Source organism: Oryzias latipes, chromosome 11, assembly GCF_053564925.1.
Source record: "Oryzias latipes strain Hd-rR chromosome 11, Olatipes_Hd-rR_3.1".
Lineage (NCBI taxonomy): Eukaryota > Metazoa > Chordata > Actinopteri > Beloniformes > Adrianichthyidae > Oryzias > Oryzias latipes.
In genome coordinates this window covers 1,054,070-1,066,284 of record NC_136247.1, presented here as the reverse complement: position 1 = coordinate 1,066,284, position 12,215 = coordinate 1,054,070, and the positions used below count along the sequence as shown (strand labels likewise).

At 42.6% G+C, this 12,215-nt stretch overlaps 2 protein-coding genes across 2 annotated transcripts; one reads left to right on the top strand and one right to left on the bottom strand.

Moving 5' to 3' along the window:
- Positions 1–2,018: 2,018 nt before the first annotated feature.
- Positions 2,019–2,354, bottom strand: mrpl36 (mitochondrial ribosomal protein L36). Its single transcript, XM_023960239.1, has one exon. It carries the CDS (start codon positions 2,352–2,354, stop codon positions 2,019–2,021), a length of 336 nt encoding a protein of 111 aa, XP_023816007.1.
- Positions 2,355–2,502: 148 nt separating this feature from the next.
- Positions 2,503–6,251, top strand: ndufs6 (NADH:ubiquinone oxidoreductase subunit S6). Its single transcript, XM_023960287.2, has 5 exons — positions 2,503–2,627; positions 2,798–3,026; positions 3,261–3,314; positions 3,652–3,774; positions 6,113–6,251. The coding sequence occupies exons 1-5, from the start codon at positions 2,518–2,520 to the stop codon at positions 6,173–6,175; spliced, it is 579 nt and encodes a 192-aa protein (XP_023816055.2). The 5' UTR covers positions 2,503–2,517; the 3' UTR covers positions 6,176–6,251.
- The last annotated feature ends 5,964 nt before the right edge of the window (positions 6,252–12,215 follow it).

Below are 12,215 nucleotides of genomic sequence, written 5' to 3'. Positions count from 1 at the left end.
AGGGCTCTCCAGAGTCATTAATGCCGCTCAGTCTCTCCATGTCAGCAACTTCAAAGCAGAAGTGTTGATCAATTGCTATGTGATTTTGTCTGGAAAAACCAAACTCATCACATCAGGAAATTGGTTCTAATGAATGATTATACTAGTGGGGGTCTGAACTTCCTGGATTTTAGTACCTTAAATATGAATTTTAAAATTAATTGGAAGAGAAAGTTTTTGAAAAATCCAAACTCTGTGGAACTTCCTTCCCAATTCTGTTTCCTCTCAGGTTGGTGGCCTTGACTTTTTACTGCTCTGCACCTACAAGCCCGACAAAGTGCCCATCAAGCTGTCTTCATTTCATAAACAGATGCTGCTTGTTGGTCCATGCCTCACCTATCTTTTTAAAGGAACTTCTACTCCACCTTCTCCCCAACAGCAGCTTCACGTGACGGACACTGCTGTTGGAAAACTCTGCTTCTCTACTTTGAGAAACCAAAACAAAGTCATCCCAAGACTGTTTCTCAAATATCTAATAAACTACAAAGTGAAAGAGGTTTTATTCCAGATCATTCATAGGTTTTATCCAACAAGTCAGTTTATGCAAAGGCTAAAAAAGGACATTCCTAAAACTTGTTCTTTCTGTCTTCAATTTGAGGAAACGATGCATATTTTTGGGAATTGTAAGTACATTGAGAAAAATTGGGACAAATTAACAAATGTCATTAAAACTCAAATGTATACGCATTTTACTTTAACATGTACAAACATCTTATTTGGTTTCATTAATTATGATAATAAACTTTCATCTCAATTTTATTTAATAAATCTCCTGATTTTCCAAACCAAGTATTATAAATTTAGCAATAAAGCTCCCAATTCTTTTGATTTATGAGCCCATATAAAGGTTTTCCTTACATTTCATTTCCCAGAGCAAATAAACCTAGTTATTTTACTCAGCTTTATAATTTCATATAAGTTTATTTTTGTTCATGTACCCCCCCCCCGCATTTACTTTTAACAATTGATGATGTTTAATGTTTAATACTCTTAGTTTTTTTACTGTGAGTCAACTTTGTTCTGAATAAAAATAATTTTAAAATATGTTGAGCCTCACTGACGATCCAGGCCAGGCACTAATTCATCTCAACTATTGATTTCGTTGGGTAGGTGAAGTGCTGCATTATGGGATCTGTAGTTAAAATCTTTGCAGCGCTAAGCTTTATATATGTAGCCCTTTACAACACCTTCACAAGACAACACAATGTGCTTCAAAATACAAAAACAGAAGAAAGTTTAAAATCAGGCAAATTAAAAATTAAATTAAGAACAGCATAAAATCACAAAATGCAGTCAGCAATAATATGCATAAAAGATCAATGAGAATGCAGGCCAGGCCTCGACTTTGACCCATTTGGGTTTCAGCAATCAGAGCCAACAGTGTTCTCAGTCTACCGACTACCAGAGAAAGGCTTTTAAATCCACCATTATTTCCCCATCAAATGTGGCATCATTGAAAAACTCCAAATGTGGACAGAAGTCCATTCATTAGGATGCAGTGGTTGTGAGATGTTTGGGTTAAGAAATGTCCCCTACAGAGGACAAGGTCGCAGTGCTGGCGGCCAGGAGGATAGTTATGACAGGAAATCAACTTTATCTGCACTTTTCATGAAGATCCATCCCATTTCCAAACCTGCTTAATGCCTCCTGGGGTCACAGGGTTGCTGGAGCCAAACCCGGCTGCTGTTGGGTGAAAGCGAGGATCGCGCCGAACGCTTTGCCAGTCCGTCACACACACCAAAGATACCGTTTAGAATCGACCAATGAACCCGTGAAGCAGGTTTTTGGACTGTGCGAGGGAAACTGGAGGAAACCCACACATGCATGAGAACATTTAAACCACACACCGAAAAGGCCCAGCTGGGATTTGAACCGGGGACCTCACTTCAAGATTAAAGGTTCTCCAGGAAAAACCAAATCAAAGGTACAGAGGACAAGCACGCGTTTTCCCTTTCCAGCTGTTTATTCTGCCAGCAGCTTCATCCCTGCCTCTGCTTGTGTCTGGGGTTGGTCTTGCAGAACACAAACAGGTGCCCCCTCCTCCGAACGAAGAAACAGTCTTTGCAGCGTCGCTTCAGGGCGGACTTGGTTTTCATCCCTGCTGTCGGCTGGATGCAAGGATGATGCTGACACCGCCCCAGCAGAGAGGTGGCAACCTGAGCCAGGGGGCCGCAGGAGCTGGATGCTGGCAGCAGCAGAGGGGGGAGAGTCGGGGGTCTGCTGAAGCATCTGAGAGCAGCTAGCGAGGAGCCCCTGAAAACACTCATTTGGCGAGCCAGGGCAGAAGCCAGGTGTTTCAGCACGAGGGGGGCCATGATCTGTGACGACAACCACCAGATTGTTTAGTAACGAAACACTAGACACAGGGCATCCCACATGCCGGCGGAGAGTCTCCACGTGAAACCAAACAGAGGGTTACGTACAGCAAGTTGACCTGTGAGCGGGAGACTCCGCCATTAAATGGTCAGACATCAAACAATGAATATCAGAGTCAAACAAACCTTTAAGGAATCTCCGCCAGCTTTAAGTGAGGAGCAACACCCCCGAAAGCTTAGAAAAGACGGCAAAGGCGCGAGGAACTGCTTCCGGTGTGAAAGAGCAACGTCACATTTTTTTCCCTCATCTCTGCCTTCCACTTTGTGTGATTTTCATTTTGTGTCAATATTCGGTCATTGTTGTATAAAAACGGGATTTTATCTATTTATTTATTTTGCCTGAAATTCATTTCACAGTCAAAAACTTCGGTTTTACTCCATAGTTTTGCTGGAGCTTCCGTGAACCTGACAGGCAAACTCGGGGGTAAACTTCCCCCTTCCTCTGTGGAGGGAATGACTCTGAGGGTGACTGCTGGAAACATGGCGGCCGCGTTGGGAAGACTGTTGTCCTTCAGTAAAAACGCAAGGGTGTTGAGATCGACGCTCACACCTGTTCACCGCTACAGTGTGGAGGTTTCCAGCGCCGGGGAACCCATCACTCACACCGGACAGGTGGGCTTCAAACCGGACATTTTCCGCGGAGAACGGCCGGATGTTAAAATGTTAGCTAAAGCTGTTAGCTATTGATAACAAGAGATCACCTGTCATCTACAAAATAAATAGATACATTTTTCACTTGTCTGTTCATAAACATGTTTATGAAATGTGTGAAAAGATGTCTCCAGTTTGTTGGCTCCAAATGTTCCAGTGTTTGTTTGCTAAGCTTTCTCCTTGTTTTCTCCTTAGGTGTTTGACGTAAACGATCCCAGGAGAGCCAGGTTCGTTGGCAGACAGAAGGAGGTGAGAAGAAGCGCTAAAACACACCTGAGCCCAGCTTTCTGCTGGACCTCATAGCTTCTGAAACGTTCATTTTTTACCTCTAGAGAGGGAGTTGAGGGGGGGGGGGGGGGGGGGGGGGGGGGTATTGTGTCCAGTTCTCATTTACACTCAATGGGCAGACTTTAAAACTCGGGAAAGATCCATTCTGCTTTTGAAGTTTCATCTCATTTTTTCACAGCGAAAACTTTTATCAGTGAAGGGGAATAAGAAGGACATGGCTCATTATTTTAATATTATTTGCTCTACTATTATAATGATGATCCTTTATGTGACTTTAGCTGTTATTGTTTCTTCAAAGGTGAACAAGAACTTTGCCATCAAGCTGGTGGCAGAAGAGCCGGTGGCAGAAGTTGGAGTCAGAGTGGTGTCGTGCGATGGAGGGGGAGGAGCTCTCGGACACCCCAAAGTCTACATCAACCTGGTATGAAGCAGCCTTGAGAAGCTGCCAGCATGGAGGAGCTCTACAGGGCCTTGCAGAAGTATCCCCCCCCCCCCCCCCCCCCCCCCCCCCCGGATGTTTGACCCTTTCTTGCTTTACTGAAGCTAAAAGGCTACACAAAATGTGTCTTTTCACTCAAACATTTATCGGAAAAACACCTTTAATTTTAACCTAAAAACAGATTTCTACAAAGGAATGTCAATAAAACAAATGTATAAGGCATTATAATTATTGCATTATTATTCAAGCCAGTATTTAGAAGATGCACTGCAATCCCAGCATTGAGTCTGTGAGGAGAAGTCTCGATCCGTCTTTTACATCTGCACACTGGAATTTTACTCCATTTATCTTTGCAAAGCTGTGAAAGTTCTGTCAGGTTGTGTTGACATCGGGCATGGACGGCTCTTTTTAAGTCCAGCCACAAATTCGTTATGGGATGTCGGTCTGAGTGTTTTCCTGGTTCTCTTTGACCAATTCCTTGTGTAGCTTTTGCAGTACGGTTTGGATCCTTGTCTTGCTGGAATATAAATCTCCTCCCAAGCCGTAGTTCTCTTGCAGCCCCATGACCCCGAAAGACGGATTAGAAGATGAATGAATAACATGACTTTGTAGAAATCTGGTTTCACTTTGACAATAAGTCTTATTTCCAGTTAAATTTTGTGTGAAAAAAAGACTAATTTTATTGACCATGAGTGATTTATGAAGGCAAGAAAAGGGTAAAACATCCAAGGGGGTGAATAAGGCTCTGTACTGTGGGGCAAAAAATAATGTAATCAGCCACGATTTGTGCAAGTTCTCCGTCTTAAAAGATAAAAGAGAGGCCTGTAATCTCATAATAGGTAAACCTCAACTATGAGAGACAAAATGGGGGGGTCCAGAAAGTCACATTGTCTGTTTTTTAAAGAATTTGTTAGTAAATTATGGTGGAAAATAAATTTTTGGTCACCAACAAACAAGTAAGAGTTCTGTCTCTCTCAGACCTGTAACTTCTTCTGTAGAGGATCCTCTGTCCTCCACTGGTTCCCTGAAGTCATGACTCCTGTTTGAACTGGTTATTTTATGTTATTTTATGTTTTTATGTTTCACAATGACAGAGGTTTACACTTAAAATCTGACCATACACGACTACATTCATTCTTTCCTCTACATGGATCATCAATGATCTGTCCACAACCTCAAACAGTCCCACTCCAAACTCCACTATGGAGACCAAAGATCTGTCTAAGGACACCAGAAACCAAATTATTGACCTGCAGCAGGATGGAAGACTGAATCTGCAACAGGAAAGCAGGCAATCAACTGTGGGAGCAATTATTAGGAAATGGAAGACGTTCAAGACCACTGAGAATCTCCCTCCATCTGGGGCTCCCCCCAAGATCTCACCCTGTGGGGTCAAAATGATCACAAGAACAAACATCCCAAAACCCCACGGGGGTCCTAGTGAATGACCTGCAGAGAGCTGGGACCAAAGTGACAAAAGTACCATCAGTAACACACTACACCACCAAAGACTCAAACCCCGCAGGGTCAGACGTGTCCCCCTGCTAAAGCCAGTACATGTGCAGAACCGTCTACAGTCTGCTAGAGAGCATTTGGATGATCCAGAAGAGGATTGGGAGAATGTCCTATGGTCAGATGAAACCACAATAGAACTTTTGGTAAGAACTCTACTGTTTGGAGGAGAAAGAAAGCTGAGCTGCAGCTAAAGCAGTGTTTTTCAACCAGTGTGCCGCGGCACACTAGTGTGCCGTGGGAAATGGTCCAGTGTGCCGTGGCTCAGAAAAGGTTGAAAAACACTGATCTAAAGAACACCAGACCTACTGTAAAGCATGGAGGTGGAAACATCATGATTTGGGGCTGTTTTTCAGCAAAGGGACCAGGACGACTGATCCATGTAGAGGAAAGAATGAATGTAGTCGTGTATGGTCAGATTTTAAGTGTAAACCTCTGTCATTGTGAAGACTTCCAGAAAACCTTTGACAGCTGTCATTGCCAACAAGGCTGTAGAAGAAAGGATTGAGTTGAACTTTTATTGACCAAATACTTATTTTCCACCATAATTCACACATATATTCTTTATACATTGATGTTCTCTGGATCTTTTTTCTCATTTTGTCTCTCATAGTTCAGATATACCAATGATGAAAATGACACGCCTCTCATCTGTTTCAGTGGGAGAACTTGCACAGTTGGTGGTGGACTAAATACTTTACATGCTGAAAGCATGAAATGTTAACTAAACTATTGATGTGTTCTATTCCTTCTGCTGATGTGAAAGAAAATAATGTGCACTAAGCAAGTCAGTTCTGTGTTTCTGCAGGATAAAGACACAAAAGTGGGAACATGTGGATACTGTGGACTACAGTTTAAGCAGAAGCATTGATTCATCGCCTCTGTCTACGCTCCTCTGTACTTATGGCCATATTGGTTAATAAATTATATACGTTCTGTCCAACAAAGAGTTCTTTTGTATTTCTTTAAAATCAGCTCGAAAAAAATCTCTTAGGTCTTGGTAAAAAAGGATGAACCGTTATGAATTCCCCGAATTTTGGTGGATGCAGTTTCAGTCTGTGACAGACAGGGGTCAGCACTGTCCTGCAGCCTCTCAGTCATTGAATTCTAGTCTGAGACAGCAGACTGTTTTAGTTCTGAAGGCTTTCAGAGGGAAAAATCTCCAGAAATACTGTTATTGAAATGGCACCAGACAATTTTCTATGATCTAAACCAGGAGTCAACAGTTATGACATGAAGTCTCCTTAATACTTGTGCCATGACCAACTGTAATGTGAACTCTAATGCAAAGTAATACAAAACATTTCTAATATATCTGAAATGTTATTGAATTCACAAACAGCAGGTCAGATAGCTTTTTTTTGACATATTTTGGCATTAACTCAAAAAAGGGCTTTTAAAACGATGTCGCTCAAGGAAAATAGGTCAAAGGTGAAATAGAATTGTAACTTTGTTTGTTTGAAACCAAAAGTAGTGCATTTGTGTTGTATGTCATCTAGAATAGGATTGGATATGTCAGAACAAAATACCATCAATATTTCTGAGAACTTCACAACCATAACATGAAACAAATAATCAAAGTCTATGATGTATATATATTTATATATATATATACATGCACATATTTTATCAAGCCCGTTCCCCATGGACCTTTGCGTGCCAAATTGGTCTGCGCAGTGGCCCCAGTTCCTCCGGCTCCAGACATCCCCGTCCCGTCCTGTCCCTGGTGGAGCAGCATTTTCCACTCTGCAGGGCTCTGGTCAGGCTGATATAATTGGCGATGGTGACTCCTGGAAGTGCAGCTAATGCTGTAGTTCACCTGATGCAGGGTCTGACCGCAGCAGAGGATTGAAGGGGGGGGGAGGTGCTGGGTTCAGATGAGCCGGGTTGGTGTCAGGGAGGACCAGTTGCGGTCTTGTGAGTTTGTCTGGTTCAGGGGTGGCGCTTGGCTGAGTTGGAGGCATCGCCACGGGCAAAGTTAGCAGATGAAACTGAGCATATGAACTGTGCTTCTGTGGGCTTTGACTTCAGCTCTGAATTATTCAGGGGCCTTAAACGCATCAGCACAGTGCTACAGTATTTTGCAGCTCTTCAAATGTCACAGAAGTGCATTGTTTTAAGGTTGTGATTGAGGACTTCTGGTACGAGCTGCCCTTGATGGGTAGAATGAGTCTAATCAGAAGAAAATTGTATTTTACAGCCAGTCTTTGAGCTGATGTCTCTCCGAAACAATCACCCTCCTCTTGGTTGTAATTGCCCCATTAAAATATATTTTCCCTGTAAGGTGTCACATTACAGACGCTGAGGTTCATTACAGAGCTTCCTGCTTCCAATTATCTGAGCGTCTTCGTCTGGAAGCTGGTGTGAGCAGAAGGAGGCAGATGTGGGAGCAGCCCGTCCTCCAAAGCACAGTCTCACTTCGTGCAGCAAATCAGAAAATTGACCTTTGGCCATCGGCTCACGGCGGCTCCGCTCAGCTCTGCTTTGGTTGGTGACAGAGCCTCTGACCTTTATGGAGGAGATAATGACTCGTTCCTGTGCCAGAAGCTCAGAGGGTTAGAGCGGGGAGCGAGACACCTCTGGCCACATGTGTCAGCATGTGGACCACAGAGTAAGCATGCTTTGACAGCTCTGGACAAACCAAAGTGTGTGTGACACTGCAGACTCCGGACTGCGAGGGTCTGAACGCAACCTAGAGGCGGGCAGCAGTAAGACAAGCTCCAGAGAAACTACTTTGAAGTTGTTTAAACAGGACTTTGTGCTTCAGGAAAACACAAAGGTCCTGCTGGAAAGTAAAAAGGCCAGTTCATTTACAAATTATGCTCAGCTCAGTGGCTTTGTGGTAGAGTGTCCACCCTGAGACTGGAAGGTTGGGAGTTTAAATCCGCGGCAGACTCATACCAAAGCCTGAAAATGGGACACAATGCCTCCCTGCTTGACACTCAGCATTAAGGGGTTTGGATTGGGGGGTTAATCCCTCAAATGGTTCCTGAGAGCGGCTGTGTCTGCAGCCCCCACCCCCCAGGGGAGGGGTCAAATGCAGAGAAGAATTTTCACACAACTAAGTGTGTAACAGCTAATCTAATGGGACTTTTAACTTAACAAACAGTTCACTTTTTAAGAAAACACAGAACCAGTCTTATGACATACAGTACACTCACCGGCCACTTTATCAGTTCCACCTCGCTAGAACCAGGTTGGAATCATTTTGCCTTCAGAACTGCCTAAATCCTTAGTGGCATAGATTGAACAAGGTTGTGGAAACATTCCTCAGAGTTTGGTCCATATGGACATGACAGCATCACACAGTTGCAGCAGATTTGTCTGCTGCACATCCATGATGCCGATCTCCCGTTCCACCACATCCCAAAGGTTCTCTGTTGCAGTGGTCCCCAAAGCCCAGGCTACTGACCGGTACCGGTCCAGTCACTTGGTATGGCCATAGACAAAAACAAAATACGTAAACTAACTTTGATTATGTCAGTTTTGTTTATTTTCTGGTACTAAAGGAAGTTTTATTTTGAAAAACTACCAGATTCTGTTTACCACATCTGTCTGTCTTGATGCGTCACCAGAATATAAACGGTGAATATGACGTCATTGATTTCTCAAAGTGAAAATCTTGTTGACATGAGCGTTATATAACAACTTTTTATGAGTCCACTGTTCTGAAGATGAAAACATTGATCATTTATTAAAAAATACATTTAAATACATTTTCTTTGCAAAAAATGTTCAAATGCAATGCATTGTGGTCTATTTGCCAATCTAGTGAGCATCGATGCACACTGGTTTTTCGCAGAGACTTCTGGGAAATTCCCAGGGCAGTGAGTAGTGGAGGAATGTGTCTTTTAATCACTCCCTCAACGACGTCATCAATAGTCGCCGGTCATCCACATGAGTGAGTAGCTGTCAGCGCTCAGGAAGTGCATATCATCAGTTTTATAGCTTTAAAAAGTCTAACTAAAACAAGAAGTCATAACTTCTATTTAAATGTAAACCTCTGTGCTCCAGAACACACCCATGTGAAGACGTGTGGCACATTTCCCTCACGGCGGAGGGATTACGGCTGTGTCCAAATTCCTCCACTAAATAGTGCACTATATTGTGCGTTTGCCTTTTGTGTAGTGCTGTCAGAATCTACACTTCCAAAATCACGTGCCTTAAAAAGTTTCTGTGAAAACTCGGTGTGCATCTATGCTCACTAGATTAGCAAATATAGACCACAATGCATTGTGTTTGAACCAAACCCTCAACGTTTTCATCTTCAGACCGCAGTGGATTCATAAATAGTTGTAGTAGAACGCTCACTTTGTGAAATTAACAATGTCATATTAGCCGTGTAACCCTTGTGCTATCTTAGGCACTTTAACATTGGGAGTCGGGTCATCTAGACCCACTAGACAGTGCTCTGAACCTTTTTTCTTCAATGATTTGTGATCTTCACTGGTGTCCATGGATTACATGAAATCTTTCCACCTTTATCCACCTTTGTCATGGTAGGGAGAACATGTCATGTAAGGGGGGGTCATCTAAGATAGCACAAGGGTTAAGAAGTAGTGAGCGTAGTGTCCGAATTGCTTTTAAAATTCAGAGCACAATATAGTGCCACACTGTATAATTTTTTAGTTGTTAGGGTGGAATTGGGACACAGCCACAGAGCCCTCCGCTGTGAGGAGGGTTTGCCCTTCAAAAACCTATTTTAGACACCTCTATCCCTCCATATGTCCCTACAGTTGGAGGGACAGGGAGAAGCTGGAAAGGTCCGGTAGGAATACGGATTCGGCCAATAAATTAAGATTTATGTAAAAACAAACTATGAAAATTTTTTGCTCTGAAAGATGATCTGAGTCTGGGTTGAGTTCTCAGTGTTGTAATGGCATTCTGTTGGGGAAAAACTGGAACTTGTTAAAGTTGAACCTGTGTTCAACTTTAACAATTCAGAAACAACTTCTAGAATTCAACAACTGAAAAAAACAGTCTACTACTGTTTTCGTAGTTCTTAAAAAAATTTAATATAGCAGCATTTTAATTTGAAAAAAAAATAAATTTTTCAGAAACCGAAAGCTAAAAAATATGACAATGAAAATATTGTGACATTAAATCGGTCCGGGAGAAGAACACACATGGTCTTCCTATGGTTTTAACCCTTGTATTATTCCATGACCCCCCCCCCCTTACATGACATGTTCTCTCTACCATGACAAAGGTGGATAAAGGTGGAAAGATTTCATGTAATCCATGGACACCAGTGAAGATCACAAATCATTGAAGAAAAAAGGTTCAGAGCACTGTCTAGTGGGTCTAGATGACCCAACTCCCAATGGTAAAGTGCCTAGGATAACACAAGGGTTAAGAGACTACATGGATTGATGGAAGGCGAGTTTCTTGGATTCTCCCACATTCCCTCAGGTCAGAAGTTGCTTTTGTGGAACAAGCTTTTCCATCCACCACAGGGGAACATCTGGATTCACTCTTTTCATTTTTTACTCCCAGTAATGCTGTTGAGCTCATGTTTGTCCCTGCCGAAGCAGAAAACACAAATCCTTTAAAAACATTTACAGGAATGAAAAATGATTTCTTTTTCTGACAGGTGTTTAGCACTGAAAAAGTTCTTCATCTCATCAGCAGAAAGTCCAACAAAATGATCATGAGGGTTGTTTATTGTCCTCTTCCTTTAACGCAGTAAAGAGAAAAAGGAAAGATAAATACATTTTCTGTGGGTGAAACATTTGAAGCTTTCCTTTTTTCCTGATGTGATGATCTTCTCAAATACTTTAAACAGTTGACTTTAGGCAAAAATCTGTCGTTCCATCACAAACCCAGACCAAAGCTGACTGATCCAGCTGTCTGCTGGTTGAGGTCTTCATCATTTAGAGACGCCAGACAGACAGCAGAGGACAAGAACCTCTGAACAACGGTCTAAACCCCGCCCACAAGGTGGTCCACCTTTCCCGTCCCCCGCTCCAGCGCTGGTGGGTAATTAGCCTTTTAATGATTAAGAAGGAGGACAAATTCCAGAACATTCATGTTTGACAGAGTTAATGAAAAATGTGAACAGGATTCGAACGACAGCAGCCCCCACCCCACCCCACCCCCCACACACAATGAGATCCTGTCAACCAGCTAGCAAGAGAAAAAAACCGTCAGGAAGAGGAGGTCAGGTGTCATTATTTATCATCTCAGATGTTACTTATTTATGGAGCAGAAACAATGAAATTCTCAGATGAATTCATCCTGAATTATTTAATCTGAAACTGTTAATTCCACACAAAGCCTGGGCAGATCCCTCCTCTGTTCTGATAAATACTTTATCACTCTTCCTTAACCAAAAAACAGGAAGAATGCAGGTCAAAAGAGGGAAAAAAAAGGGTTTGGGGATATTTTAAAATGCTTGGTAAAAATGTTTACTGCATTTGTGTTTTCTTTGATAAACTGTTGGTAAACTGATGTTGATGGAAATTGTTTAATTTTCTTTTTTTAACTCGTTTACATCAGCCCCGCTTTCTGGTAAAACTTTTTTTCTAGTTAGCTGTTTGAATAATAAAAGCCTGAGTAGTTAAGGTGGAACAGTTTTCTGGAAAGCCTGGACGAGGCATTCGGCTCGCTGTAAAGTATTTCTTGTCCGAGCTCGACAAAGTCAACAGTGGCCTAATGAAAAGCGACGCGTCGCTGATTGCAGCTATATCCGGAGCCGGGGTGGAAGTGGCATCGATTTAACAATTTAGCAGCACCCTCCTCTGTGTGTTTCCATTAGTCACGGCTGAATACCACCCACTTTCCTCCTTTCAGACACACACACACAAAGCCCCCCTGTCCCAAACACACACACACACACAGCTGCTGGGTCGCCCTGCTCATCTAAAGAGGTTCCATCTCTGCCTCTGGAGGAGCAAACATCTCAGCCGTGC

What these genes read in the sequence shown, in the direction of transcription:
- mrpl36 (XM_023960239.1), bottom strand. Translation starts at nt 2,354, where the DNA reads ATGGCCCCCCTCGTGCTGAAACACCTGGCTTCTGCCCTGGCTCGCCAA.
- ndufs6 (XM_023960287.2), top strand. Translation starts at nt 2,518, where the DNA reads ATGAATATCAGAGTCAAACAAACCTTTAAGGAATCTCCGCCAGCTTTA. An exon ending in GGCGCGAGGAACTGCTTCCG is followed by an intron (nt 2,628 to 2,797) that starts GTGTGAAAGAGC and finishes TTTACTCCATAG; the next exon opens with TTTTGCTGGAGCTTCCGTGA. An exon ending in TCGTTGGCAGACAGAAGGAG is followed by an intron (nt 3,315 to 3,651) that starts GTGAGAAGAAGC and finishes GTTTCTTCAAAG; the next exon opens with GTGAACAAGAACTTTGCCAT.